General features: G+C 40.5%; 2 protein-coding genes across 8 annotated transcripts in view; one reads left to right on the forward strand and one right to left on the reverse strand.

Annotated features, from left to right (window-relative positions):
• sept15 (septin 15) overlaps window positions 1–4,471 on the reverse strand; it is a 30,280-nt gene extending 25,809 nt beyond the window's left edge. For 2 of the 7 annotated variants that reach the window (XM_042109461.1, XM_042109458.1), the window contains exons 1-2: window positions 4,201–4,471; window positions 380–476 (exon numbers count right to left, since the gene is read on the reverse strand). In XM_042109461.1, coding sequence (XP_041965395.1) covers window positions 380–476; window positions 4,201–4,239 — 136 coding nt within the window. In that variant the 5' untranslated portion in view covers window positions 4,240–4,471. Of the gene's footprint in view, window positions 1–379; window positions 480–1,071; window positions 1,348–4,200 lie in introns of those variants that run through there. The other 5 variants (XM_042109459.1, XM_042109457.1, XM_042109455.1 and 2 more) reach the window with 4 other exon arrangements.
• Window positions 4,472–16,726: 12,255 nt separating this feature from the next.
• On the forward strand, window positions 16,727–18,371 carry LOC121723621 (monocyte chemotactic protein 1B-like). Its single transcript, XM_042109477.1, has 3 exons — window positions 16,727–16,887; window positions 17,030–17,153; window positions 18,014–18,371. Exons 1-3 carry the CDS (start codon window positions 16,821–16,823, stop codon window positions 18,132–18,134), a joined length of 312 nt encoding a protein of 103 aa, XP_041965411.1. The 5' UTR covers window positions 16,727–16,820; the 3' UTR covers window positions 18,135–18,371.
• The last annotated feature ends 5,770 nt before the right edge of the window (window positions 18,372–24,141 follow it).

Genomic DNA, 24,141 nt, shown 5'->3' on the forward strand with positions numbered 1-24,141 from the left:
AACGCTAGTGTCTTCTCTTGTGGTTTACACAAGGTGCACTCGCTTGTTGATGCTAATATTACTTTAACGACCAGATGACATCATGTGGAAATGCTGCATCAGTATGAAACAGCGGAAAAAACACAACGTGACTTCACATGCAACTAATCCTAACACATGAGTTTTCAACCTGTATCAGTGACAAATTCAGCAAATAACGCATGCAAACTCTGCAGCTGCAATTACAACAACTTCAGGGATAGATTTGATTATCAGAACACACAATCAGGAGATAGCAGCAGGCATTCATTCACACACACCAAAATCAAAGACCACAGAAAACAGTAAGAGCAAGAAGGAAGGAGAGGAAGAGAAAGAGAAAGGCAGTAGCTGTACTCACCGACAACCATGAGCGTGAACTCAAAGCCCCTCTTGACGGACTTCCTGTACACCTGGTTGGGGAGGTTGGCAAAGCCCACATATCCCTCCAGATTCCTCTGCTGGAAGAGAGCACAGCCTTACTCAACATTCCAGACCTCAGGGAGCAACTGCAGCCGCAACAGCGTTCTAGCATTCGGATTTAGTTAAGCACTCCCTAAAACATCAAGGTCTCTCTTTCCAACACAACCGTCTAGTGCAACTTGCTGCATCACAAGAACCATGCAGAACAGCTCTTACTGAAGAGGTAGCTGCACCTGAGTCCTAGCCTAGATAATACGACTGGTTACAGCACAGAAGGAGCACACAAGCACAGCCATACACAAACCACACAACACACACTACATAGATAACCTACACATGGCACACACATTAGGAGACACTGGCATGGATCTGAGGTACTTGGTGCATTGTTCTAGTGATTAAACTACTTCTCAGGAGTGCTACTTCTGCTCCGAGCTGGGCTGCTTCTCAGGAGTGCATGTAGAGAGGAAAGCTGGCCTGAGCAGGGGTTGCTAAGGAAGCTCAGAAGGTGGAGAAGGTGGAGAAGGGGAAGAGGGAGAGAGAGGAGAGACCGTGGGTAAGGCAGACCAACACTTCATCATCATCATCATCTCCAACACCTCCACCATCACCATCGTCCTCCATATTTACATTCCGAATCATATCCATCATGTAGGAGATGTCGTCATGGAGACAGTGCAGCTCGCACCAGATGACGGCGAGGGCCGTGCCGAGCTGGGCTTCACGGTCCATCTCCCTCGCATCGTACCTCTCCACCTCGCAATCTCCATCTGGCTCGCTTAATCTCATTCTCTCTGGCGAGTCCGCTCGCTCCAGCTCTGGAGTTCTCTAGCTGTACTACACACACACACACACACACACACACACACAGGCACAGGCACACACACTCTCTCTCGCTCGTTCTCTCACTCTTGCTCGCTCCCTGTCTCTCTGTGGCCTCTGAAGTGCACGCTAGGCAAAGCAAACACAATTGATCACTTCCCTTTAGCTGGGCAGCTCTTTCAAGCGTATAGCCCGATGGAAAACTGGGGTGGGGTGGGGTGCTGAAGGTTGTAGTGGTTTGGGGAGGGAGGCTGAGAGTGGGAAGTGGACACTGGTGCCAACACATTTACCAATATCATTCTACGTGTGGGGAGAGGCTTCAATGGAAATGCTCATCAATGCCATTGTCATTCCAGAAATGGCACTGCTCTTGAACGCTTTAAATATTTAAAACTTTCAACAAAATGAGCAAGTGAGACACTCAGCCTAAGAGAATGGAGGCTATTGGCCCAATGAAGGAATAAGAGCGAAAGCAATTCATACAATCCCATGTGGATGCAGCAAGCCAACCAAAATAATCAAAATAAGCCTTATTTATGAATGCATTCTGTTTACTATTAATGAATTTAGCTAATGTAGAGCTCCATTTTCCTTATGGGGGGAAATATTCACCCATTTAAAGTAAAACAAAATAGGCTGAACTGTAGGTTTGAAAACGATCGAGACATAAAATTTAATACGCCGTTTCTCTAAACCTGTACAGCAGCTCAAGCAGCCTCACTTAAACAAACCATATGATATGCAGGATTTCACTCACAATATTTGCACTGAGACATCTGATGCGTCCGGTATAGACGGTGCTGCTGACCCTCTTTCAATATGACAGAGAGGCCTCACAGCCTGGGGTGTGAACTGTGTAACATCTGCATTTCACAATATGGCCAAGACAGAGCGTAGGCCTGTGTAAAAATGCCTCATAATGACGTCATAACCACTGACACCTAAGGCGTACGCTTTAACGCATATGTTTTTAAGAGCATTCTCAAGTGACAGTGGAGCTCAAGAGGCAGAGCAAAAACACCATGGCCTTCAACCCCGGGGTGAACACTCTGAGGAAATGTGCATCTGTATTGCACTATATGTGGCTAATGAATGGTCTGCTAAATATTCATACAATGTAAATGTAAATCTCTTTTAGAGGGGTGATCTCAAAGAGGCCAAAAGCTAAAGTCTGGCTGAAGTCAACTCTAATCCCTTTAGGGAGCTGCATAGACTCCTACTCCACATTTAACCTGCCACTCTCACTGTGGCCCCAGCTGACTGGGGTACAATTACATAACAATCTGACAGGAACCAAAATATTGCAGATCATAACAGTCACCACAGCTCTAAACACCACCACTGCTACAACATTGATTTAAGGCTGTTTGGTGCAATACAATACTGGGCTATTTGGCCAAACAGAGCAAAATGCATATTGTATTTGTGCAAAACACTTCTATGGAAATGATCACGGCACGGCAATACTGAGTGCACATATATTCATGTACATTTTAGAGTATCGACAGAACAAACTTGACACATACTGTAACATAGCCAGTGGCACTTTCCACACTCTTGCTCACCAATACAGTTGCTTACGTAATTTTACTCTGACATAATGTCAACACTTACAGTGCCTAAGGCCCACTACGTCACAACAGATGGAAGCTGGAGCGTCGAATTATTGAGTATGGATAATGAATGTGTGGGAGTGAGAAAGCTGTGAGTGATAAAGAGTGGGATGGATAGATGGAAAATGTGAAAACAGAGAGAGAGAGAGAGAGATAGACAGAGAGAGAGAGAGAGAGATGTAGCCTAACACATGGAGTGGTGGGGCGGGTTTGCTTGTTCATTTGGCTGTGGTGGACGGATGGATGGCTTCCTATAGCAAACTTCCTACATCTCAACATACTACAACTTCACTTGGTTACAACAGTGCTACAGTACAGGGTACTTGGGTTACAATGAGTAGCCTTAAAATGTGATGGACTAAGCCTTTAAATTACTACTTTGATGCATAATTTAATAGACTCCTTTAGGCTATGTTTTCTTTTTTCTTTAAACAAAAAGGGGCAATCAGGGGGACTTAGAAATCAATGTGCTTCTGGGCAACTAAACATAGACCTACATTTGGTTATATTCAGACAGTCACCAGATAGCCTATTTGGCATTTTGTGTCGCCTATATTCTCCTCTTTGGATCGCACTGCTCACATTAAATGGCTTCAAAACATGAATGAGTAAATTAACATCAGAACATGATACATAAAAAATAAAAGTGGTGTATGACTATGTCGCCTAAGCTACCCCTGAGAAAAAAGCCATTACAGAATAGATCTAAGGTAAAATTTGCCAGCTTTACACATTAGCTGCTGTATTATTAATAGAACTCCACGTCTCTAGCTGGGGTATTATGGATTGTTTCACAGCTGACAATAATATCAGCAATCGTCTTATAACTGGGTTATAGCTGAACTTAGATTTAGTTCGACGAACTAGCCTACCAGCTGAAATGTTCATGAGCACATCTGTATGACAGATATAATTCATTACCCTACAAATAGGCCATGCGTATCTGTGACGAATGAGCTACTGATAGGCCACAGAAACAACCGAAAGGAGAACATTACAAAAGCCAATAGGTAACACATTCTTGGGTCGCGCGAAACTATATTTTTTTTGCACTACGTCGATTATAACATAATTATTATTATTATTATATATAATAAAGAGACGAGAATCATGGGCAGGAACAACATCAATGGCAAGACGGCCACAGTTCCAAACAATAACGATGATACCGTTACCAGCAGTCACTGGTTCTCATTCTCCGGGTAAGACGTCAACGTTATTTTAACCTTAGTGGTAAAGCTGCACATACTATTTAGGCGTAGCCTACATTACGTGTTTTGCAACATTAGGCTAGTATTGTTATTATTATCAAAAGTGTACTCACTGCAACGCTGGATACAGCAGAATCGGGTCTCTCGATCATTGTACCGTGACACCACCCACCCTGAAGTCGAATAAATCAGGCATAAAAAGGAGCAGAAGAGCCGAGCGAAGCACTGGTAATATACAATAAAATATCACCGTGCTCTTAAGAAAACGTTTTTATAAAGCCTACGAGCCTCTGAGGGGGCTAAAATGAATGAATCAGAAAGGCAGGATCTATACACGATGGGTAGGCAAAGCGGGCGAGCGGCACGGAGAGACAAAAAAAATCCAGCGCAGCAATCTTGAAAGGAGATTGTCCCCTCCTATGAAGCTGCACGCTGATTGGTGACACCCCGGCCTTTGGTAGTGACGTACACCGCGAAAAGCTTTTTGGTTGTCGTAGTCATTCAGAGAAATGCCACAATCTCGATGGTCACAGCTGTGATCCGCAAGAGCAATTTGAATTACACAGTATCATTGCATCTGTCTTGCAAGATCTGTTCCCCGAATTGTCAGTTCAGCAATAGATAATATATATATTTGTATATATATATTAAAATAAACAAATAAACAAGACATTTAAACTACTGACCTATCGCACTTCCCGTTAGTGCCTCCTGGTGGCGATTACATTACTTCAATGTTACTGTAACTCAATCAGCACTGGTCTCGAAACCTAACATGCTATTGACAATACACCGTGCACACCTGGTTGGATAACATGTAGCCCAGGGCAGTAGGTCACTGCATGACCCTGACACATACTGGGTTAGTTTGGAGCAATAGGCCTACACACATTTGAATGGCGGATAGTCTGAAGTCAAGAGCAAGAAAAAGAAAAAAAATCAAGACTGCTTACTCAACACATCAACCAATTTATTGCAATAGGCCTACACACATTTGAATGGCGGATGAATAATGGTGCTCGAGTAGTCTGAAGTCAAGAGCACGACAAGACTGCTTACTCAACGCATCAACCAATTTATTGATGAGCTGAGATCAGTCAGACAGACCTCCATCAGAGTGCCTTCATCAGACCTTTATCACAGTAGCTTGAAGTGGCAGTTGGATAGATAAATAGATAGATAGATAGATAGATAGATAGATACTTTATTAATGCAGATCATTTAGTTATCCAGAGATCTGACGTTGAGTATTCACCAGGGGAGGTACAGTAGGCTTAATGCAGGGATATGCAAAGGGTTATTACCAAAAAGGTGACCAGACATTATATAAATTATTTATAATATGACTAGTACAAAAATGAAGAGTTAAAAAACCTATATGTAACATTAAGAAAGATTGCGCATAGAGGTTAGCTAGTAACTGACCGTTTGAAGTGTGTTGGTAAGGTATGATAGGAGCAGATGGGCAGTATATCATACCCAATACTCAACTTCCCTCCGCCATCTCTGGGACAGCCCAGAGGGCAGAATACTTCCTCAGGATGTCTGTTGTGCAGGCCAGCGACAGGTGTCTGCCACTGAACAAACTCCAGCCAGGTGAATGTTCTGCACAGAGGGTGGTGAGTTGTTGTGCATGAAAGCCAGAAGTTCGGTGCGGGTCCCTCTCTCCACCGCTGATCCAGCTCAGAGCCATCCACAGAGCCAGATTCTCTCAGCAGCCTGTCCAGTCGCATGGCGTCCCTACTTTTAATGCTGCCTTTAATGCGTCCCTACTTTTAATGCTACTGACTGACCAGTATAAAGGACAAAGGACCCCAGCTTCTTAGCAGTTGCACTAGCAGTTGTGGCCTGGACCTCCAGAAGTGGTCTTTATAATAATATAATAATAATAATAATAATAAGAAGAAGAAGAAGAAGAAGAAGAAGAAGAAGAAGAAGAAGAACATTTATATAGCACTTTTCAAGCACAAAGCACAAAGTGCTTTACAGAAAGCACTACAGAAAGCAAACAAAACAAAAAACAAAGCAATAGCAATAATAATAATAATAATAATAAAAATAATAATAATAAAATAGGGTAACACTTTATAATAACTACACACAATTCATCATTTATTAAGCCTTTGTTACTTATTAGTTAATGGTTTGTTCATCATTAGTAATTTTTTGTTCATACATAATTTATCATCAGTAAAGCATTTGTTCACACAATTATAAATGGTTTGTTCATAGTAAATAAGCCTATCCAAAAAATATGTTTGTAAGTGCATGATTTATACTTAATAAGTAATGAAACAACTACTTATAATGAAATAATTTTCTTATTATAAACCAGTTGCAAACTATTACAAAATGCTTTGTTCATCATTTGTAAACCATTGTTCCTATGTTAATTCTCATAAATAAAATATTTGTACACACAGTTATAAATGGTTTTAAATAAGCCTATATCTAAAATATGTTTATGAATTATTGTTAATACTTAATAAATTATGCAATATACACATGCACTAATGATTAGTTAGGGTGATGATACACATTTTATAAACCACTTCCTAATACTATAATTCATGATTAACTCAGGGATTACAAGTGGTTAGTTAATGATATTTTGTGAGCTTATCTAAAGTGAGGACTTTCTATGCCTTGCAACACATTTTCAAATGAGTTGTAAAGATTACATTCACATTCATTCATTTAGCAGACAAGCGACGTACACATGTCAATTAAATTGAAGGCCATTGACATAACAGTGAAAGCCGGGAATCGAACCCCCAACTTTTCAGGCTACTGCATGCTAGTCCAGCTCCTTATCCACTACACTACTTCAACTACACACCGTTATTAAACATCTTTAAACTATTATTAAATCCTATATTCTTCATTTGTAAAGCATTATTCCTACATTAATTCTCATCTGTAAATCATGTTTACACACAGTTAAAAATGGTTTGTTCATAGTAAACAGGCATACTGTATCTATATTATATTTTTGAATTGACTATTGTAATACCACTGGGCAGAAATAGTGTAGTGGATAGGGAGCCGGGTTAACATGCAGCAACCCATAAAGTTGGGCTTCAAACCCCGGCGTCCACCAATATGGCCTTGCCCTTTAATTTCATTGACATGTGTAAGTCGCTTTGGGTGAAAGTGTCGGCTAAATGAATAAATGCAAGTGTAAACTTTATAACTCATTTGTAAATGTCTTGCAAGGCATAAAATGTCCTCACTTTAGATGAGCTCACAAAATATCTTTAACTAACCACTTGTAACTCCTGAGTTAATTATTAATTATAGTATTAGGAAGTGGTTTATAAAATATGTATCCTCACCCTAACTAATCATTAGTGCATGTGTATGTAACAACTGTTAAATAATGTAAATATTACTTAATTAAAAACATATTATTGCATCATTTATTAAGTATTAACTATAATGTATAAACATATTTAAGATATAGGCTTATTTACTATGAACAAACTATTTATAACTGTCTGAACAAATGCTTTACTGATGATAAATTAGAAATGACTAATGATGAACAAACCATTAACTAATAAGTAACAACGGCTTAATAAATGATGAATTGTGTGCAATTATTATAAAGTGTTACCCAAAATAGTAATAAATAAAATGACAAACTTTATGTCTGTTCTTGGTGCATGGTGTTCAGCTTGTGTGCATCTTAAGTAGGGGGGCTGGATGGGGTTGAAGGTGCTGGAGAAGTCAAATAACCTGATTCTTACATCACCATTCCCAGAGATGGCAAAAATGCTGTACACACTTTTCATACTCAAGTAGAGATACAGATACGACCGGTCAAATGTTTGGGGTCACTTAGAAATGTCCATTCCACTCCATTGTAAGCAGAATACCAACTGAGATCAGTTGCATTGTTTTTTTAATCAGGGCAGCAGTTTTCAGATTACATTATAATTGCAAAAGGGTTCTCGACTGTTGTAGAAAGAAATGGCTGATATAATGCAATATCTGCATTGCCCATTATCAGCAACCATTCATCCAGTGTTCCAAAGGCACATTCTGTTTACTAATCTGATATCATTTTAAAAGGCTAACTGAGAACCCTTTTGACCAGTAGTGTATGTAACAAATGGACTCCGGTAAAACTCAAATGAAAGTTACAAAGAACAGACTCTGAAATGCAGAATCCACGCCCAGCGACTATTTTTCCAGTTGTTTTTGTTTAAAGAAGCGGATTGTATTGTAACATGCAAAGGTATTCCAATTTAACAACTGTATCTCCATAAGAACTATTTCACTGTTCTTGCAGTGTGTGTCCAGGACAGGTTAGAGTAGGCTGTAGGCATGTGTAGCCAATAGAGAATGGCATCATCCACAACCACCCCCTCCTGGTACTGTATATAAACTAACGGGTCGAGTATTTGGCTGACTTGAGGTCTGAGGGAATGGAGCAGCAACCGTTCCAGGGTCTTCATTATGTGTGATGTCAAAGCAATGGCCTGAAATCAGTTAGCTCACCAGGGTGGGCCTTCTTTGAGACTGGGATGGTGTCTAAAAAACAACAAGAACCCTCCCCAGTCAAGACATGTTGAAGGTGTGACATGTGAGGGTTGGTCAGAGTTAGCCAAGCCCAAGGCCCTAAAAACAACCTATATATTGTGTGGACAAGCTTATGTCATGGTGTGGGCAGTGGTCCGAAGTCACAGCTTGGTGGACCAAATCAAAGCAAGGAGACAGTTGGACAGTTAATACTGGGTCAGTCAGAGGAAACAGAGTGTATCTTATAATACAAATCTGATATATGCACAGACACAGAAACAGACATGTGTGTAGAAACACACACACACGCACACACACACACACACACACACACACACACACACACACACACACACACATATGGAGAGAGATATGTCTCATTATTATTCGTATATGCAAACACCGTAATCCACACGTATGATATTATTTGCAAGCGCAAAGTCAAAACTTGTGACTTGTACTGTAAATTGGTATTTGCTCACTTTGCTCACTACTGAGACATACAGTATCTTTAGACACACGCACACAACACATACACAGAACAGTGAGAGAGAGAGAGAGAGAGAGGAGTTTTAGACAAAAAGTCGTCAAGCATTATTAAATGCAATGCCTTTTCAAACCACTAGTGGGCAGTGGACCTTTGAGAAACCCTGGTTTAGGCAATGCTGGCTGTTTGTTCCTCTTTCTTTGTTTGCATCAGCGCTTTCTAACATCACAACTTTCTATGAAGCAGCTTTAACTTCCTCTGTCATGAGGTCCTCCAGTTCTCAGAAATGCAAAACATAAAGAAATAATTTACCAAGAAAGTGGGAAAGTCCCTGCATTCCATTCAGTGCAATTACATTTCACACAGTAACTTTCCAAAGAACACAATTTAGTATCCAGAGAATCAGAGCACACAACAAGTGCTTTCTCTGACTGGATATCTTACTTTTGCCAATATTTGCAATATAGGTTGGGTCAATGATGTTAAATGTTGTTGGATTATTTATAAACGCTTGGGTATTTTGGATTTCAAATATATTCACAATAGCTATATTGACTTCAGTGATCTGAATCCAAGGAAAATCAGTGTGATTTGATGTGTGTTATTTACACACATACAGTACGCAGTGATATTTTCCCTTTGAAGATGAGTGTATGATTTTTAAATCAGGCACTAAACTTGAATCGATTATTTTCCAGCTTCTATTCATAAGTACAAAATAACAAATAGCCTATAGACAGGAGAGTGAAGGATCATCGCACACTGGTGGGATTTCTTTGCTGATTTTATTTAGTAGTGAACAACGCGTTTCGCCTATGCTTCATCAGGTTCACTCTTAATCTCCACATGCCACCGACAGGTGATATAGGTGATTCCATAGACATAATATACATAGACGCCGCATCGACCGCTGCTCCCTACTAGCGCTGACGAGATTTGGAGCCGCCATCTTGGACCGGTCATCCACTCCACTCAGTGTAATCTGTTTGGCCGGTGCAATGAGCTGTCAGCACACTTAATTAATCATATCTCACTGAATACCGAACAGATTTTCACGCGGTTTTTTTTGCTGCAAAGGTCATACATGTAGCTATGATACAGGCCACATTGTTCGAAAATACAAAATACAACCAATAGTACGGTAATGTTAAATCTTACTTGTGAAAAGTAAATCCCCCCGAGTATGGTCCGCCGATTTGAGCAGGAACATGCTGCACAGTGCTGTCATCTTGTGTTTTCTGCTGCAACGCAATGAGGAGTATGACCGGTCCAAGATGGCGGCCGTATTTCTTGTTTCCAGCAGCCAATGCGGCGTCTATGTATATTATGTCTATGGGTGATTCACCAGGTCACATGACCACACCAATTAGCTGGAAATGTGGAAAATGTGCACATTGTTCCCATACTTTCAACACAAAAACATTTAGTCACCCACACTCAGGCAAGAAGTACCAAATAAAAGACTTTATTAACTGTCTGTCAACACATGTAGTATACATGCTGAAATGCCCGTGTGGACAAATATACATTGGACAAACCAAACGTAATTTAAAACTAAGAATCGCAGAACATAAAGGGGCAATAAGAAAAAAGGAAATATGGAGTACGCCATAGCTAGGCATTATATAGAGATGAACCATGGACCAGCCACCTCCCTAATTCATTGGCATAGAACGGGTGAAACCCAGCCCAAGAGGGGGTAACTTGATTAAACAACTGTTACAGAGAGAGACATATTGGATACATGAATTAAATACAGTAGAACCCCATGGTCTCAATGAATTACAAGATTTAAGTGTATTTTTGTGAAAATCTTTTGGCACAAATTTGGCATTTGCACAATGCATATTTGCACACTAGTATTTATGATGAACCTAATATGTAAGATGTGTACTGTTATTGGATTAATATTGATATTGGAGTTACTGATGATATGTGAACCTTGGATATGTTATAAGTGAATATTGGTATGAAATGTGAGCATGGGACTGGAATTGGTCTACATATGGACATTGTTGTTTGTAATGTATAGACTTTGGATGTAATTTAAGTAATATTTGCACTTTGCACATTGGTATTTGCACATTGGTATTTGCACATTGCATTTTTGCACATTAGTATTTGCACATTGCACTTTCAGACTTTGATAGAAATTAAATTGAATATTGTTGAATGCAATGTAAATTCCAAATTATATATATTCAAGTTTTGGGCATTGTTGTGGGTAATGTATGGACTATGGATGTACTGTGATGTATGTGGCCTTAGTTATGAGGACTTTGGACTGGATTGTATGGGAGACCAGATTGTGAATTGGGTGGTACCTTGAGCTAATTGGTGTGGTCATGTGACCTGGTGAATCACCTATATCACCTGTCGGTGGCATGTGGAGATTAAGTGAGTAAAGAGTGAACCTGATGAAGCATAGGCGAAACGCGTTGTTCACTACTAAATAAAATCAGCAAAGAAATCCCACCAGTGTGCGGTGATCCTTCACTCTCCTGTCTATCAATTGATGACTGCACCTCACCAGCACCTGGAAGGCTGTGCACGGGAATTTCATCCTCTTCAGTAACAAATAGCCTATGTTTAATGCAGTACCATCAACCTAGGGCAAACATTTAAATCAGAGAACTGTGTCACCAGTTGCAGTTCAAGGATTTCATTTATTTTATTTTATAGTTTCAGTTTTAGCGATAAAAAGTTCAATAAAACGAGCATATGTTCAAATGTACTTGACTAATACCCACTGATTAGTCACAGTGTTTTCAACATCATAATAATATGTGCCTTATGTGTCATATCAGAAGTCTGAACTTACCACAGAGCTAAATCCATTCCAAAGAAGCTCTTCTTGCTTGCGTCTGTCTCGAGAGACAGCTTTCTAAGAAGCTGCCTTTTCTTCTTCCTCTTATACTCTCATTGGGGCAGCCGTGGCCTACTGGTTAGCGCTTCGCACTTGTAGCCGGAGGGTTGCCGGTTCGAACCCTGACCAGTAGGCCACGGCTGAAGTGCACCTAACCCCTCACTGCTCCCCAAGCGCCGCTGTTGTTGCAGGCAGCTCACTGCGCCGGGATTAGTGTGTGCTTCACTTCACTGTGTGTTCACTGTGTGCTGAGTGTGTTTCACTAATTCACGGATTGGGATAAATGCAGAGACCAAATTTCCCTCACGGGATCAAAAGAGTATATATACTTATACTTATGACTCTCATGACTTTCTGACAAAGATACAGAAGTGTCAAAACATTAGTCTATTGCCGTGCACCATAATAAAATACAACTAAAAGCCATCTCGGTGTGCTCCGGTGAACCATCTCATTCTCCATTTTCACGTGGAAATTTGACACATGACTTTATGCTGCACTTTCACCAATTAAAAATGTTTTCTTGTTAATGAAAGGGGATTTAGCAAAATGTCATGGTATTACTTGATAACATGGTATGAGTTGTACAGCAGACAGACAAAACTGTTGCAGGGGATTTCTTCCCTATTAAACTGAGACAGAGCAGTCTACATATGCTTTCTAGGTCAGTTGAAAATGGTTGTTGAAAAAACAGCGATTAGGAATAGTACACTGCACTGTGGTGATCACCTCACTATCACTTCACTATTGGATTTTAGTTATTCTTGTTCTATGTTGTGTTGTTGTTTGTATTATTTCTGACTTATCTTTACACTTACCCCCCAGCCCAATTTTGAGTTTTTGCTCGAAATTGCACACCGCCTACTAACAATGGCCCTGTTTCCACATACTCTGACTTATATTTAAGTGCCTGACCACTTTTGAAAGCAGAGGCCTTAGTAAATTATTTTGGTACCTGTAATGGAACCGAGCGGAAGTTACCATTAACAAATGTGGGTGTGGCCAAAGAAGCAGAGGCAGTAGTGAAGATGGACAGTAATTTATTATTCGGCTTGGCTCGAACAACCAAGCAGAAGAGTCCATTGAAAAATGCACAGAAAAATGGTAATAATAATAATCTTCCAAAATTGCAATATTGAACCAGTATGAAAAATCTGCATCTAATCTTGCGACATTGTACCAATAGATGACCACATTCTGCCCTCTTGGTCATTTACTTCGTCTTGGAAACACAACTGAGGCCCACTACCAGGTCTTGTGAATCTGTATCTCAAAGTAGACCAATATAGAATGAAATATGAGTAGGCCTACTTTAGATCATTATTTGCCAAGACATGCTCATGTGTTTTGTAAATTGCCCTACAGTATTGTAGCGATCTCAGCCTCAGACAAGGTTCACCTTTGGCTAGGCCGGCCATTTATTGGAACATGAAGACTCAGACACAATCAGACAACTACATAGGGCAACACGGGTAGTCTCAGCTGCACATGTAACACACAACAAGGGTTTACCACACACATCTACATGAGGATAAACACATGAGGTACAACTAAAGAGACTAACACGCTAACAAATACACAACATGCTAAACGTAACTACAACCATTATAACCGACATTACACATTCTAGCATTTACTCGCACTGCATTCTGGGAGACACTCATTCAACGTTAGACATGTACATCCACCGACGCTACAGTATGGAATGGCCTATGGTGTGGCAACCTCTTGGTGTCGAAGCATAATCCTGGTCTCAAATGAAAGGGAACACTTTGAGGTTTCTTGTAGACTATTTGGAATGTATATCAGGTGTTCTGATATAGAATGACTAGATAGATATAGATAGATAGATAGAGATAGATACTTTATTGATCCCCAAGGGGAAATTCAAGGTCTCAGTAGCATACAGACATCACACACAACCTGCACTAACAGCAGAAAAAGTAATAAAAATATATAACATAAAAAACACAACTAAGCAATGAGGACAGCAGAAGATAAAGAATATACTAAAATACAAATTATACTAAATAACACTAAATCTACATCAAGTCTAAAAACAGTATCCACATAGTGTGCTTAGGGGTGATTAAGCATGAGGCGCTTGCAATGACTGAGGCAGGGACTGAGCCTGTGATTCTCTGTGCATAGTAAGGTAAGGTGCTCTGTGAGAGTGAGTGTCATGGTCATGGTGCAAATGAGTAAGTCCAACAGTGCAAGAATAAAGTCTAGAGACCAGCATAAAATAAATATGGACATATAAGAGAGTAGACAAGGTAATATAAAAAACTATATCAGTGCAAGAATGGGTTGACATAATAGTTACAGCCATTATACAAGTATTGATTATAAATCATTAAGTATAGGTATAAGTGTGCCCACAATCCGGCTGTGGGATGGAGGGAGGGGTTATGCAAATGTGCTAATATAGCATGCAAACAGTGAAGCAGTAAGACAGTGCTAAAAAGTGGCTAGTGGACTGACAGTACACAAACATGGAGAGGGTGGAGAGGCAGACAGACTATGCGGAGAAGTCTATCTCTCCTCTTCCCTTAAGTGAAGCATTGAACAGTTCAATGGCCCTGGGGACAAATGACTTCCTCAGTCTGTCTGTTGTGCAAGGCAGTGAGCGAAGTCTCCAGCTGATCAAGCTCTTCTGCTTTGTAATAGTGCTGTGGAGTGGATGACACTCATTGTCCAACATGTTGATCAGTTTGTTCAGGGTCCTTTTATCAGATATTGAAGTGATGCACTCCAGTTCAGCTCCCACTACAGAGCCAGCTTTCCTTACCAGCCTGTCAAGTCGCCCAGCATCCTTCTTCTTTGTGCTTCCTCCCCAGCATACCACTGCATAGAAGAGGACGCTGGCAACAACAGACTGGTAGAACATCCTGAGGAGCTTGCTGCACACACCGCAGCCTCCTCAGGAAGTACAGCCTGCTCTGCCCTTTATTGTAGAGTGCTTCAGTATTGGCCAACCAGTCCAGTTTATTGTCCAGGTGGAGACCCAGATACTTGTAGGTGCTTACCACCTCCACATTGACCCCATCAATTGAGACTGGTAGCAAGAGCGGGCTTAGGCCTGCGGAAATCCACCACCATCTCCTTGGTCTTTGAAGTGTTGAGTTGAAGGTGATTGAGTTTGCACCATTGCACAAAGTCCTCCACCAGGCTCCTGTACTCCTCCTCTTGCTCGTCCCTGATACACCCCACAATTGCAGTATCGTCAGAAAACTTCTGCATGTGGCATGACTCTGTGTTGTAGCAGAAGTCTGACGTGTACAGGGTGAACAGGACTGGAGAGAGCACAGTTCCCTGTGGGGCTCCGGTGCTGCTGATCACAGTGTCAGAGAGACAGTTCTTCAGTCTGACGAACTGTGGTTGCTCGGTCAGGTAATCAGTAATCCAGGTTACTAGGTGAGCGTCCACACCCATCTGCAAGAGCTTGTCTCCCAGTCTGAGAACTCTGAGAACAGCTTGTCTCCCAGTCTGAGCACTTGAGAAATCAAAGAACATGATTCTCACAGCATTTTTCCCCTTGTCTAGGTGAGAATGTGTCCTGTGTAATAGATAAGTGATGGCATCGTCCACGCCCACTTTCTCCTGGTATGCAAACTGTAACGGGTCTAGTGCATGGTGTACCTGGGGTCTGAGCATACATAAGACCAGTCGCTCCATTGTCTTCATCACATGTGATGTTAGAGCGACAGGCCTGTAGTCATTAAGCTCACTTGGGTGTGGCTTCTTAGGGACGGGGGTGAAATTACATGAATATTTCATGTACACTTCAACAATTTCATTGGAATTACTTGATCTAATTGGGTAGCCACAACATGAATCAATTTTGTAAACCGAAAGAGAAATGCTGGATTATAGACATTTCATTGATGTGCAACCGACACAATACAATCAAGTAAAGTTGATTGACAAGTAAATCAAGTTTGTCTGTGTATAGTTGTCTCTTAACCACATCCACATCTTATCCACATAACAGACAGATTATCATTATTAGATATCATATTACAATATCATTTTGTTCTGATTAGCACTGATTGACCTATTATTGTCTCAAAAAAATCTGGAAAAAAAATACCAGGTAGGCTACCTATGTTACACACTGTAAAATTACTTTTATTTATCTTGGATCAATACTTTCCAAGATACAGCCAGTTTTACGGGGGTGCTGATTTTGTTCGGCCTCTTTTTTTGTCAAAGTTCACAAGCCCATAGTGCAAGAACTAAACATGTATAGGAGGCTCAATGCATGCTGGTACATAAATAGGAATAGGCCTAGTATGTAGCAAAATTGTAGTTTTTGGCTGGGCTCTGTTTTCTTTTTCTATGGCTCTGGGCTATCCTAATTCATATAGCTAAGCATTTTCTTGATCCAAGTAATTCCCCTTTTTGTTTTACAAAGACCTCATATTGCATGTCGCCTTCTGTGTCTTCTGTGTTTATCCAGTCCATGCACATGCAAAAAGGATATCATTGGAGCATGGCATCATCAATGATGCAATGTCACATCCTTTTTTTCCTGTGTGGAAATGACCATCACAATGTGCATTCACTTGGTATTGAACTTTCTAACAAATTCGGACAGCCCCGAGGGAGTGGGCGAGGGCGTCCTTTTACTTTTGTGGGGATTTTATTGTTTGTTCATCATCCGGGTTAAAAACATCCAGGGGATTTTGGGACTCTGACAAAGTCCTTTCAAAATAAAATCCAGGGTATTTTGGGACTCTTTGGGGTAGTCCTTTAAAAGTGTCCTTCCTCACATTCGCCAATGTTTCAGTGCTCTCTGTGGTTCTCTCCCTTTCTCTCTCTCTGGGTGGGATCAGTAACGCATCTCTGACAACATGAGGACCCTCATGATTCCACTGTGTCTGCTGATGCTGCTTATCTCTGAGAAACTGATCTCTTGTGGTGAGTTTGGTTGATATCACTGTTATGCAGCTTTGATTGACATACCGGTATATCACTGTTACACATGCAGGTGAGCTGCAAATGTTCATGTTCATTCATGAAAATGTATGAGCTTAACCAAATGGCATGTTAAATCTAACAGCTCCTCCTCATGTCACCACTCCTCAATGCTGCACTCATTGTCTTCCCCCCTCGGTGAAGATTCCAGTGCTGCGGGTTGTGTCGTACAGGACTACTAACAACAGCTGCTACACCAAGGCTTATGTGTGAGTACAAATACTGCATGTAGGAATAATGCATTCCAGAAAACTCGGACATCTAAGGTCGGGCTTCAATTCCGATTCTGATGTCAAGGTAGATTGGTAGAAGTGAGTATTCTGGCTTCGAGTGATGTTCCATTGTACTTTTTTTCCAGTAGGAGGTCAGAATTATTGACCTCCAAGTTCGTCTGGAATGAAATTAGAAGATTCCAACTAGGACATATCTGACTCCTAATGTTTCTGGAACGCAGCAGAATAATTTTAACTGTTATCTTTATCTTACAACTTATAAACCATTGCAGAAATTAATTTCTAATGGCCGGTCATTTCTGACTGGGAATACACAGTTGTTCTAAAGTTAAATAAAACACCCAAATTGTTATGAAAATTACCAAAATTGGTGAGTTCAGATGCCCTGTGTTAACAAAGCCATGGAGCATCATGATAGTTAGAATAAATTAACATTATTTTCTTAGAGAAAAAATTGGTAAATCGGTCAAATTTGACCATAATACCGTTTCAATAGAGATCTCCGTTGAGGTTCATCTTCTAGTCTAGTCTAAAACTAGCCAACTGTTTTCTTTTTTGCTATATAGTCAGCAGTGTTATGCTGTGAAAGGTTTTTCTTTAATTTTCAAGTTGGTGTGTTCCAGCCTGAAACACAGAGATGCATAGAGTGCATATCCTCGACGACAGTAGAATGACACATGTAACTTTCCTTCACAAGACCATATGACCACTATAAAAAGGATTTGATCCAAAAGGAAGATGATGCCAAAATTAAAACTGCCCAAAAGTAACATATACCTTAAAAAATATAATGTCAATCCTGTGTCTTAAGAGTGGTCTTTCTCCATGTATAACAGGTTTAAAACAAAAGCCGGGAAGGAGATATGTGTCAACCCAGATCTGCCTTGGGTAAACAGGATTGTCAAAAAGTTGAAGAAACCAGTGTGGGCTTCGATCAACAAACACCAGCAGCACTAATGATAACAGAGATGTTTTTCTGACTACCTCCATATGTGATAGGGGATCACATTTAACATCTAAATATGTGTCATTTATATTTGTGCAGTATGTCAACATGTACTCCGCTCAGTGTTCGCTCAGAAGTAACGAAATACATGTAACAGCATATACAAAATATGAGTAACTGTATTTGAATATGGTTACAAATTAAATGGGTATATTTAAACCATAGCCTATGCATCTCTCATGTGAGTCCCTTCTCTCCATCTTTGTTCATTTGAACTATCAATAAACAATCTCTCAGGGAATGTAGAATGTAAAATCCTACAGGGCGGTGGTAGCAGAGTGGTTAAGGAGCTGGGCTAGCATAGCCTGGAAAATCCAGACCCTGGTAATCTAGAAAGATTAAGGGTCTGGCCACGAACAATGTAATGGCCCAACTCGAGGGACGGCACCAAGCATGCATTTGAAAATCTCACTGCACGCAATTGGATAACACTAGACCAGTGGTCCCCAAACTTTTTCTTCCGAGGGCCAGCTCACTATGCCTGGCTCTAAGAGAGGGCCAGAGACTCAGAGTATATCAGTAACCATAAATAGCTTAGTGCTGTGAACAACAGCTGTCTACCTTAGTTGAATATTCCATTACATTTAATCATAGACTACTGCAATGTAATACCATTGTTAGCTGTGTTTATGTTTCCATCATGCCATATCAGTGTAAAATGTAGCTCAAATGATATAATACTAATAAAAAGACTTTAGCATTCCCAAAAGTACTAGCAGGGAGTTCCAAAAGTATTTTATTCAAAATGTGTGAACTCTGAACTCTGTGTCATTGCATACACAGCTTAAGTTGTGAACAAACAATATCCTACAAATAATTTAAAGTTCTCAAACTATGAGAGTTTTATGAAGTGCTGGCAAAAACATCTGAAATAACCTGATAAGAACTTTGTGAACTCTATGAACATTTGAATGAGTGAATAAAAATAGAAATAATTATCCCAGAAAGTCCCAGAAATATGACTTGAATAGATGTTAATGAGTTATTAACAATTAATTGATAAACTTTTAGAATACTTTGAGCACTGATGCAGTCAGCATAGGCCTCTTAAATTGTTTGCAGGTAGGCCTACATTTCATTCCGTTTTTGATGGCAAAACAACCACCAGTGGACAAAAAGAGTATTACATAGACTCGCCACAGAGAATGAATGGGGGAAATTACGGAGGTCAAAGTTTGACGATGTCAAGTCAAGTCAACTTTATTTCTATAGCACATTTAAAAACAACTGAGTTGAACCAAAGTGCTTACAAACAAACATAAAACAATGACAATGGTACAACAACAATAATAACATAACATGGGGGGAAAATAAATAAATAATTGAAATAATAAACAAATTGGTCAAATATAATTAACAATAAAGAATAAAGAGTGAGTGAGGGGGGGTATTAAGGTAGATTAAAAGCTTGGGAGAAAATAAAAGTCTTTAAGTTAGATTTAATGCAGTCAATGGTTTGAGAGGACTTAATATGTACAGGTAGACTATTCCAGAGTTGGGGGGCAACAACAGAGAAGGCTCTATCACCCTTAGTTTTAAGGCGTGTTTTGGGGATACAGAGAAGATACTGAGATGAAGACCTAAGTGATCTTGGAGTGCTGTACGGAATTAGTAGGTCACCTATGTAACTAGGTGCCAAACCACTGAGGGCTTTGAAGACAAAAAGTAAAATGTTAAAATTAACTCTGTGCTCCACAGGTAACCAGTGCAGCTTAGCCAACACAGGAGTTATATGCTCACGTTTCTTAGAGCCAGTTAATAATCTAGCTGCTGCATTTTGAACTAGCTGAAGTCTGTTGAGAGTGGAGTGGGTCAGGCCTGCATATAATGAATTACAATAATCTAGTCTAGATGTTATGAAAGCATGTATAAGAGTTTCAAGATCGGAGAAGGACAGAAAGGGCTTCAGTTTTGCAATGGTTCTTAACTGGAAAAAGCTGCCTTTGACCACACTATTTACTTGCTTATTAAAATTTAAAGAGGAGTCAAAGAAAACCCCAAGATTCTTGACTTCACTGTGGCAGTTTGAAGAGAGAGGTCCTAGTGCATTTTTCAAGATAGAAACATCACTTAGAGGGCCAAAAATAATTATATCAGTTTTACTTTCGTTCAGTTGAAGAAAATTTCTTGCCAGTTCTTGACAGTTAAAAATATTCTCCAAAGAACAAATGCCATTAGTGTTAACAGGCAGGTAAAACTGAGTGTCATCTGCATAGCAGTGATACTGAATGTTATACCTTTTTTGAGCCAAGGGGTAGCATATAAAGAGAGAATAAAAGAGGGCCCAAAATGGAACCCTGAGGAACACCACACTTTATAGGGGCAGAGGAAGAGGAGAAATTGCCTAAACTAACTGAAAATGATTTATCACTAAGATAAGAAGAGAACCATTGCAAAACAGAACCCTGGAGACCCACTTCATCCAAGCGTTTTAAAAGGATGTTATGGTCGATGGTGTCAAATGCTGCACTCAGATCAAGAAGCACCAAGAGGCAAGATCCAGAATACACTGCTAAAAGAATGTCGTTTTGGACATTTCAGCAAGGCCGATTCAGTGCTGTGCAGAGATCTAAAACCTGATTGGAATTTATCACATATATTGAACTCACTCAGATAAGAAGAAACCTGAGAGAGGACAACCTTTTCTAGTATCTTTGACAGAAAAGGTTATTTAGAAATAGGCCTATAATTCTTCAGGTCACTGAGCACAAGGTTAGGTTTCTTCAGTAAAGGTTCCACAATTGCACGTTTAAAACCTGAGGGGACCACTCCATTGGTTAGTGAGTGATTAATTATGGCCAATACAAGAGGGCAGATGATGGTAAAAACCTCTTTAAAAAGGCATGCAGGTAAAACATCTAAGTGGCAGGATGTAGACCTGGGGAGACCACCTGGGGGAGACCACCTCAGAAAGCTGGGAGGAAGATATAGCCTGAAACTGTTGGAGGCAGCTAGGTGAAAGTTCTATCACTGAGGGATCCGAATCCGGAGGTGAGATTTGAGATTTTATTTTGTCAGTTTTATCGATGAAGAAGTTGAGGAACTTTTCACAGATTTCTGTTGAAGGGGCAGGATTTCTGTTGTAGATGACGCAGAGGCAGGATTTATAATAGAATTAATGGTATTGAATAAAACTTTTGGCCTATAAGCATTATTGTTGATAAGTTGATAATACTCTACCTTTGCTGCCTTAAAAGAGTTTTGGTAGATCTTTAGAGAATCTCTGAAAAGGTCATAGAAGACCTGAAGCTTCTCTTTTTTCCATTTACGCTCTGCTTTCCTGCAGGATTTTCTGACAGAACGGGTAGTGGCATTTGTCGTACACCTGTGCAGGCCAGATGCTATATACCACGGACATGTTTTGGGGGGCCACCCAAAATGAGGTGGCTGGCCGTAGTTTGAGGACCACTGCACTAGACCAATGTTTACTCTGAATGATTCCGGACTTCGACGCAATTGGATAACACTAATAAGATCAATGTTTACTGACCTCCAACGTTGCAGCGCTGTCGTCATCAGTTTAGCTCGCCTCTGGCCCGCCTATATCAGATACGCCGATTTGATTGGTTCCACAGGATGCAAGGGGTAAAAGTAACGTGCATCATTGCTCATTGCAGAGTGTCTCGCAGAGACAATTCCATTGTGCTCTCGTGAGAACTCTGGATTTCCAGGGTAGGGCTAGCATGCAGTAGCCTGAGAAGTAGTGTGTTCAGTTCCTGGCTTCCACCGCTGTGCCCTTGATCAAGGCACTAAAGCACAAGTTGCTCTGGGGACGATGTAGTCCCTTGTAATAGTTGACATATGTCATTTTAGATGAAACGTGTCCGCTAAATGAATAAATGTAAATGCAAAATTAGTTATAGGCTAATAGGGCCTATATCCAGCCAGCATGTTTTAGGCCAATGATAGATTCTCATTTCATGACAGAGTGTTCTGCAAAAAACGGCATATAACTCTAACCTGACTCTCGCCAGATGAATTTCGTTCCACCTAGCTCCGCCTAGCTCCACTCACATCCATCTGGGATCGCTTCCGTTGAGAGTGATTTCGGCACCAGATTTTATGGTAGAGCCAATCAGGACGCAGGGCGGGAGTTTCATAGATGTGACGTAGCGTAGAAGCAACTGTGAGACTGTTCTCAGCGTCACGGGTTGGCTTTGATGTGAGCGGTTGAAGTACCACATTAATAGATGACAAGTGGCTTATCCAATCATATGCAAGGATTTTTGATAAGGCCAGGAATGTTTCAAAAAAAGTTGGGACAGGAAATGTTTACCACTGTGCTGCTTCACCTCTTCAACAAAAATCTGTAAATGTTTAGGAACTGAGGAGACCAGTTGCTGGAGTTTTGAGAATGAAATGTTGTCCCATTACTCCCCGATAGGATTTCTGTTGCTCAACAGTATGGGGTATTCTTGGTCATGTTTTTCATTCCATGATGTACCTAATTTGACAAATGCAGACTGCAGACAGGCAATTTTAGCACCTGGTTTCTTCCTCTATAGAGAAATACTGTTTAAATATGTGCAGAATTCATTTTGCCGTTGTTTTCCTGAAATATTCAAGGTCTTCCTTTTCAAGGAAATATTCAAGGCTTCCTGGAAATGCAATACTGACAAAACATGTGGAAGCACGCTTGGGAGAAGTTTTAAGAACAAAAGAGGAAGCCAAAGAAAAAGGAGAACAATCATGTCTAAAGAAGCTTTTAAATAGGATATGATGTCAGGTCTGACTCCTATAAGAGATCAGCCAAGGAGCTGCAGTCATCTCATCTTCAGCCTTCACACAGGGCATCTCTTCTCTTCAGCCTTCACACAGGGCATCTCTTCTCTTCAGCCTTCACACAGGGCATCTCTTCTCTTCAGCCTCACTGCATTGAATCATCTGCTGCATCTGTCACAGTCACATCAGTTGAGGAAGATCAAACCTCTCCTTTAATTGTTGAACCTGAAGCCAAGTGCAGCTATTAGACATGGGGTAATTAAACAGTCTGCATTAGTCTAGAGAAAGTTAGTAAAAAGGACAGTTGAAGCATCATGTCATCTAGCCCAGTGTTTCCCAAACTTTTTTTCTGGGGACCCACATTTTAAAAATGACAGACCATCGCGACCCATTTCACTTCAGATCTAACATGCAACCTGCATGCAACCATATTGTTTTAGGCCACAGGTTCTCAAACTTTTCTTGGGGGTATTCTTGCATGCTACGCAGTCGTCACTCTTCAGCATAGTGAGCTGTTCCTGTATTTCTAAAGAGAGATGTAGGCTACGTTGCGTTGCAGACAAATGGATCCATAACACCGTCAATTCCTATGTAAACATATAGTAACTCAAGTCGTTATATTGTAGCCTATTTGTGGAGGTTTCTTTAGGCCTATTTGGAAAGTTGAATCCGCATTTTCTCTAGAGTTAAACGTTTGTTTGTAGGCCGTATACCAAGGCTGTGTATTGATGTTGTGACAAGCTATGTTGTAAGAATGTGAAATGAATAAATATCAGAAGAAGAGGCTTTTGCGCAATAGTCAAAAGATAATGCGCCTTTACGGTAGCCTAAATCAGAAATAATAAGGAATGTGAGGAGGTTGCTAACTTTAAAGAGTGCATCTACAATCGAAACTATCTACAGCCTATGACGTAAATTGAATAGCCATGTCCGGTAGACGGATGTCTGCTTTGGTTGACTAGATTTTAATCGGTCAAGTTGAAGAGCTGGTGTCCGTTAATGTTCATGCAAATAGGCTGATTCATGTCCCTTGCATTTTGCAACTGCGAGGTCCATGGCAGGCGCCCCACAGAAATGCACATTTTGCGAGTGAGATGTCCACGCTGTCCCCTCTACGACGTGTTCGCCTCCCAGTTTCAACGCTATTCTAAATGCTAAATTGCACAGAGGGCCGTGACTGTGGTAAACAAACTATATCCTAATAGAAAACTGATAGCATTCCTGGCTAAATGGTAT

This window comes from Alosa sapidissima, chromosome 11 (assembly GCF_018492685.1).
Source record: "Alosa sapidissima isolate fAloSap1 chromosome 11, fAloSap1.pri, whole genome shotgun sequence".
Taxonomy (NCBI): domain Eukaryota; kingdom Metazoa; phylum Chordata; class Actinopteri; order Clupeiformes; family Clupeidae; genus Alosa; species Alosa sapidissima.

Excerpts from the sequence above, each read along its gene's own strand:
- LOC121723621 (XM_042109477.1), top strand. The coding sequence starts at position 16,821 with ATGAGGACCCTCATGATTCCACTGTGTCTGCTGATGCTGCTTATCTCT. Across the intron at positions 16,888-17,029 it reads TGAGAAACTGATCTCTTGTG|CTCCTCCTCATGTCACCACT; the intron begins GTGAGTTTGGTT and ends TAAATCTAACAG. Across the intron at positions 17,154-18,013 it reads TGCTACACCAAGGCTTATGT|GTTTAAAACAAAAGCCGGGA; the intron begins GTGAGTACAAAT and ends CATGTATAACAG.